We start from the raw sequence: 7,491 nt of genomic DNA on the forward strand, positions 1-7,491 counted from the left end.
ACAATAAAACAATTTTTTTAGTAATTGTTTGTCACGATTTATATGTTTAAAAAATATATAAAGTTGTTTGGGGGGCTGACTCCGCCTACCCCTTTTGTGACGTCAATCGAGGCAGACTTTGCCTGCAATGCGTATAGTAAACCACGTGCAAAGTACATGTACGTCCAAGTCGTGAGTTGGTACATTTCAAAAAGTGTTTTTCTGCATTCAGAAGCAATACACCTGGTCGGCATTGCCGGGAAAAAAACAAAAAAAATATTTTGTTGAAACGTACAAACTCACGACTTGGTCCGTACATGTACTTTGCAATTGTGTTTACTCTACGCATTACAGGCAAAGTCTGCCTCGATTTACGTCACGAACAGCGCCCTCTCGGGTCGGGGTCACTCTTAAATTTGTAATTAACATAAGAACTGATTTTGTAAAACCTTAGTTAACTGTTTATTCACATTCCACTCATCAAAACACATTAGTGACAAAAGCTTTATTTTGAAAAAATACCACTTCCAGGTGACTTTAAACTTATTGACGGTTTAATGCATTATGGCATTGCTTCTAGCTCGTACATGTGAGTGGATGGTTCACACTGACTGAAACAGTCGAAGCACTCATAATGCGTACCCGTGATCATGTCATGGATTTTGTTCGTGTCGATTTTATGAACAACATATTGAAAACCATTGATGTAGCGGTTTAATATCAATGTTATCAATTATTAACAATCGCTACAATTTAAAGATGTTATTTGCCTTATTTTGTTTTACAGTGCTTTGTACTTCAAATAATGTGTCGCTAAAACAAAAATTACAATTCAAAATATGATTTTGTTGATGAATAAAATAACATGCGTTATTACCCTAAACAACGTTCTTGATTTTAATTTTGAATTTTGAAACCAAAATCAAAATGATGTTACATGAGAACACCAATTGAATCATTGAGCAAGGAATGAATGTATTGCATGTGCATTAAATTTGAATAATACATTTCATCGAAGGTTTTTAAAATCCCAGCGAAACTGGTTGTTATATTAATGTTTTTTGCAACCCAAGACCGATTAGTCTTGTCCACCACTCTTTACGCAAGCAGCCCAATCGGAAGACACCGGTGTGGCGGTTTCAACTTTCCGCTGTGTTCAGTTTTCCGAATGACCAAATACGGTAGCATTACGTCATGCGATGCCTGCGCACAGCAAGCGAAAGTAGTCAATTGTTAGTGCCGTATGAGTCATCCGTTACCCTCCGGTAGCTGTCATGGCGGCGTCCACGAGTCGAGTACAACTAGCGGCAAACGCGTGGATCGCATGAGTTGTTTTTTTATGCAAGCAGAGTGTGACCTGCCTAAAGTTGTACCCATGAATACATGTAAAGATGGGGCAAGAGATTATGTGACTACACAGAAAAGAATCGTAATATAAACAATTTGGAGTCACTGCTGAGAGAACTACAGTACTCGCCAGGGTACTCGCGGCGGTATCTGACAGGTCTCCCGGAAAACTGAACACGCCGGAAAGCTAAAACCGTTCGAACAACGTGCTGATATGTCCGACTACGTCACCCGGAAAACTGAACACGGCGGAAGACTGAAACCGCCACACCGGGGCCCAATTTCATGGCTCTGCTTACCGCTGAATTCTGCGCTTGACTTACAAGGGCCGATTCTGCGCTAGCCTTGTATAATGTTAATTGGATTACGCACGCGCAGAAGCCAAAATTCGCCGTTAATCCAGAAAACGCTTGCCGCAAGCACACAATTCCCTGTCTCCGTAAGCGCCGATTTTGTGCTTATGGTAAGCACGGGCATCAAAGTGTGTTCAAATAAAATTGGATGCGTTGTACGAGGTGAAAAACCTCGAAAAAACATGCTTCGACCACACAGTATCAAGTACTGTTAAGTACCCAGTACCGTGCCAACACATGTATCATGCAGTTCGTCGTCCAACGTGTGATTGTTAGTACCTGGGCCCAATTTCATAGCTCTGCTTACCGCGAAATTCTGCGCTTACGATCACGATTCCCCGCTTACTTGAAAGCGCCGATTTTTTGCGCTAGCCTTGTAAGCGTAGAATGCCTAGTAACGTGGAGTAGGCACGCGCAGAAGCCAAAATTCGCTGCTAACCCGTGAAATACGCTAGCCGTTAACACGGAATTCCCTGCTTCCGTAAGCGCCGATTTTGTGCTTACGGTAAGCAGAGCCATGAAATTGGGCCCTGGTAAATTCAGAGCGGGGTGCTTGCTAGCCTTTAGCCAAGGCGCACGCGGCACCCATGTCAAGCACGACCCTATATGGCCATATCACGCACGAAAAAAGACCAGCACGAGCGGCGAAGCCTCTGGTGTTGGGACCTTATGTTTTTCTTTACTTTTTGCCACAGATTTCGGTGGGAGAAATGTATTGCATAACACATGAGCGTGATGAGACAAACTTACCATAGCTCACACGCCGCGTGCACGCCCCATTAATACCCACACACACATTATAAAGTCACTTGCTGAGGGTAACTCACAGAAGGTGCATATATTGATAAGATAAACGAGTTGCAGGACATCTGGGCCGCCTGTTTTTATCCCCAATACAGATACATGTATGTACTTGTTATTCAGATCCAGTGAATTATGAGGTAACAGTGACACGAGATTTCCATAGCTGTGCTTTAAATGGTCGGGGTGATTTGGGATTATGGGGTTACTGTTTGGTCGACTGCCTGCCACGTGTGGGGTGTGCACATGTGTTTCCTTCCGCCATGCTTGTACCATGGAGGTATGAACTATCAGTGTATATTGTTGCATGTTTTGACTGCCTAATCTCCCTATGTCATGAATGTGAGCACTGGGGCGGAATGTTTGTGTTTGCGATATAAAAAATTACCGTGTTTATCTACGGGTTTCGTCGGTTACTGCGGGTACCACGTGGATGTGTTAACAATCAGTTATCAAGAAGACTACGAGTAGGCCTACCACGAGTGCGTCGTGATTGGTTTTCTGTGCTTCAATGGGTAAGATTACATTTTCTTTGATTTTGCTTTATATCAACAACTATTTATGCTGCAGTGCTGTTGTACAATGCTTACGAACTACTATTTGATGGTCAGATGCCACATATACTTTCAGTTCTACACATGGCCTATCTTCAAGATACACTCTAAAAACGAAAGAGTAGAATCCAACACTTGCATGAGTTCGGTGAGTGACTTCACTTGAAAGTGTTGGATCCAACTTTTTTTTTTTAATCTAGCATTTACATTTTTTGATCAAACGCAATAAGAGTTAATTCAACAATTTAAGTGTTAATTCAACATTTCTCAAAAAAGTCCTTGTAATTGTTGGATCAGCTTTTTAAATGTTAAACTGGCTCTTTAATTGTTGACCGAATACTTTACAATGCTGGATTTAACATTTAAAATGCTGGATTCAACACTTGCCGAACTCATGCAAGTGTTTGATTCAACTCTTTAGTTGAGTGTATAACCATGGAGGTAGAACCGATCCGGGGAGGTAGAAATGAGTGCCCATTTTTACGATCTGCAACCCACAATTGCACACAGCGTGACCTTTGAAACCTTATCCACACATGGTTATATCAGACATCACAATAGAAATACATTCAACTGTGCGTGTACAATGTACATCAAGATTATTTTACAAACTGATGCGGTAAACAAATAGGTAACAAAAGGTCCAGCAGGAAGCATATTTTGAAACTGGATGGCCCATCGCACAGAATGACAATCGCTCAGTGTGGAGAAGGGAGAGAGACAATTCCTTCCTCCCGATAGTGAGACCATGGAGGAAGGAAGGGTGAGGTACAGATCATTTAAAGTGTAGTTTATTTAAACTGTAAGGCAGTGGACGGACACTATTGGTAATTGTCAAAGACTAGTATTCACAGTTGGTGTATCTCAACATATGCATAACATAACAAACCTGTGAAAATTTGAGCTCAATCGCTCATCAAACTTGTGAGATAATAATGAAAGAAAAAACACCCCTATCACATGAAGTTGTGTGCGTTTAGATGGTTGATTTCGAAACCTCAAGCTCTAAATCTGAGGTTCCGAAATCAAATTTGTGGAAAATTACTTCTTTCTGGCAATTCAGAGGGAGCCGTTTCTCATTATGTTTTATACCATCAACCTCTCTCCATTACTCGTCACCAAGAACGGTTTTATGCTAATAATTATTTTGAGTAATTACCAACAGTGTCCACTGCCTTTAAAGCCAAAGGATCGTGGTTAAACGATAAAAGGTTCTGTGAAGCTGCAGTCTAGTACAATACATGTACATTTTTTATCAGTATATACATTAAACTTGTGTCATCTGCGATTATGCAATGGGTCTTAAAAACGCACACAGTGTCTTAGATCGAGCGAGTTGATCTGTGGCAATGAAAGAATAGCGTTTTATACCGTTTGTTGTGGAATGCAAATGGTTCAGGGGTGGATTTCACAAAGAGTTAGGAGTAGTCTTATCTCGAGTTAGAACCAGTTACTCATCCTAACTTTGGACTATATCCATGCAATTTGTATATCTCCTAGGACTAGTCCTAAGTAAGGACTACCTTTGTGAAATCCACCCCAGAAAGATGTAGAATATAACAATTCACACAAACTTGCCTCGTAATTGCGTGGTTTGCTTTTACTTTGCGAACCGACACGGTCGGCCATTTAGTGGAGTCATATATAATTGACTCCATAAAATATATTGGCGTGCCGTTTTCGTTCACGACGTATAAAGGAAACTATCTTAGGGAGGCATGTGTTTTGCATTTATAACAAACGGTTTCAAACGCTTTTCATACTGACAAACTCGACCGATCCAAGGCAACATATTATGTCACTTAAAGGTTTTTCAGACACTACTTATAAAAGATTAATCCTAAGTTAGGAAGAGTTTGGTGAAATCGACGGCTGAAGACATTTCAAAGTTCATCCGTGCAGTACATGTGTACGTACTAGAGACTTGTTTTGTATGCATTCGGGTTTATCAATGGCAAAGAATGCGCTAATTTTTAATGAATTATGGTTCCCTCATGAATATTCCACTTGGGGTCGTGTGTGTTTGGAAGCATGTGTTTGTACACAGTGGATTTGTTCAGGAAAATATACTGTGTGCATGCTTGCTAATTCCTGCGCAACCTCACGTTCATACCCTTTACAAAAGTTAGAAGTGCTCACCCAAGCATGAGTTATTTTCAGATGTTGTTGGTGTCATTTAAAAGTTGAGTCCATATGCAGTTCATACATATAACCTTTTCCGGAAACCATTTCCCCCCCTTTTTTTGAGACACCCTGTATTGGAGGCTATATGGTAAGACCAAATCCCGCATGCAAATTTACCATTAAATCGTTTGCAGTACCCGCTGCTAAAACATAGGATTCAACCTGCCCCGGGCAATCTCGGTGGTCTAGTTGGTATGGCACTTTATATGGATCATGGAGGTAGGATAGTCATCATTACTAACCAAACACGTTCACGGCCGCCGAAACTTCCCTTTCGAAACATCACTTCTGCTCACATCATGTATACATGCAGGTACAACATTTGAGTGATACCGTAACAATGTATTGTACACAATACTGATGCACAGTGGTATATACATCATCTAACAAACTGACTATTTAGTGGCTCTGTCAACTCTTTTCAGTTATCATGCGCCCATACGTCAACTTCTACAGCAACAATGACGAAAATAGTGGAGCCAACGATAGTGAATTTTTCACCTTTGTTGCGGCTACACAAGTACAAAGGTATGTTAATTTGCATTGTGGCCACACTCAATGAATATACACGTGATAATGTCAGACTTATCGTACATTGACTGGCAATGAGGTACGTAGTGCACGTCTGTTCCCCCGAGGGACTTTAGGCGTAGGGAAATAGGCCCCTCTTCTGGTCACTCACAAGCCCAAGGGGGAATAGACGTACGCTAGTTACCGAACTACGCCAGTCAATATGTATTTTATAACACAGCTCGGTCTTAAATGTCAAATAAGAACAGAAATCTGGAAAACGAATGAAGTTTTGTAGTTGCTGTTGACGGTTCAAGTCAAGAAGAGGGCGCTGTAGCCGGGCACTATTATCAAACACTAGTGCCCGCTCGGGTACTAGTTCCCGCAAAATCACTAGATTATATTATTAGTTCATCCCACATGACCGTGAGTGACACGAGGAGGGGCCTATAGGTCGCTCTACTGGTCACTCAAAGTCCCTCGAGGAATAGACGTACACCAGTCAATTATATAGTTCATCCCACGTGACCGTGTTTCAGCCAACAAGAATACAGAACAAGCAAAGTGTGTTAAATATACTCCAGTGATTGTTTTGTGAAAGGTGTTCAGTGCCTTTAAATTCATGGTTTACTTTTTAAAGACCGTATGTTATATTTTATTTTTTAGATGATACCAATACTCCATTAGTATTACTCATGCCATGGGCTACAGCCACCGAGAGGGCTCTAGATCGGTTCCGTACACTCTACGCACGGCAGGGTTTCAATGTCATAACAGCATACGCCACTCACCCTAAACTCTACATGTGGCCTCAGACTGCTGTCCCCGTTGCAGCTGAAATATCCAATTATTTGATCACGAAAACTGACGCGTCACCGATTGTTGTGCATGCCTTTTCTATTGGTGCTTACATCTACTCGGTGCTGCTAGCCCGTGTCATGGAGCACAGCCGGGAGTTCAGAAAGCTGCAACCGAGAATTCACGGCCAAGTGTTCGACAGCATCGTCATTGGTACGCTGAAGGAGCAGAGATACGGGCTGTCTCAGATACTGGCTAAATCATGGCTCCTCCGGCAGGTAATCTTCTCGGCCACTTCGCTGTACTTCTATCTCACTCGTAGTTACACAGTGGCACACTATGACAGATTCATTGACATCTTCTGGAACAACCCTTTCAAGACGTCCGTCTTGTGTATCTACTCCTCTCAGGATCCCATGTGTAAGACAGAATCCATGGAGAGATTGATCGACTTGTGGAAAGTCCGCACGGGTAACGTGCCTCACTTTAAACAATTTGACGGTTCCCATCACGCCGAGTGCCTTCGTAATTTTCCGGAAGAGTACGAAGATTGCTTAGTAAAATATCTCAACACTCTAAACCTTGATAAGGTTACATCAATTTCAAAACTATAGAATAAACATTAAAAAAAACTGCAAAACAGGGAGCCAGTTTAAAGTCTGGGGGGATACCATTTTTTTTTTTGCGAGGCGGATGCAGAGAAAATAACTGCGATATCAGTCTGGATATCAAGTCTAGACGCTCCCCCTACACAAACTTGCAAAGGTCGCACTTTTGCCGTGTCGAACTCGACAAATTTTCACTTGATTTTCACTCGACAATAATTCATAATGATATGGTTTTCCACCGTAAGTTCTGGCCTTATTATTACCAACGTTGGTGAGTGGCGTTCATCGACTTTTCTTAAAGCCATTATACACTTTCGGTAAACAGTATTGTCCAAGTCCCACACTTCGTGTATCACA

General features: G+C 41.7%; 1 protein-coding gene across 3 annotated transcripts; it reads left to right on the top strand.

Moving 5' to 3' along the window:
* Positions 1 to 2,571: 2,571 nt before the first annotated feature.
* LOC117295907 lies at positions 2,572 to 7,491 on the top strand. Of its 3 annotated transcripts, none has more exons than XM_033778698.1 (3): positions 2,572 to 2,995; positions 5,644 to 5,746; positions 6,395 to 7,491. In XM_033778698.1, the coding sequence occupies exons 2-3, from the start codon at positions 5,680 to 5,682 to the stop codon at positions 7,138 to 7,140; spliced, it is 813 nt and encodes a 270-aa protein (XP_033634589.1). In that variant the 5' UTR covers positions 2,572 to 2,995; positions 5,644 to 5,679; the 3' UTR covers positions 7,141 to 7,491. The 3 variants fall into 3 exon arrangements, with proteins under 3 accessions (XP_033634589.1, XP_033634588.1, XP_033634587.1); XM_033778697.1 differs by lacking the exon at positions 2,572 to 2,995 and adding an exon at positions 3,628 to 3,802; XM_033778696.1 differs by lacking the exon at positions 2,572 to 2,995 and adding an exon at positions 3,628 to 3,797.

Source organism: Asterias rubens, chromosome 10 (assembly GCF_902459465.1).
Source record: "Asterias rubens chromosome 10, eAstRub1.3, whole genome shotgun sequence".
NCBI classification, from domain to species: domain Eukaryota; kingdom Metazoa; phylum Echinodermata; class Asteroidea; order Forcipulatida; family Asteriidae; genus Asterias; species Asterias rubens.

Coding starts and splice junctions, on each gene's coding strand:
- LOC117295907 (XM_033778696.1), top strand. Junction 5,747..6,394: donor GCGGCTACACAAGTACAAAG/GTATGTTAATTT, acceptor TTTATTTTTTAG/ATGATACCAATACTCCATTA.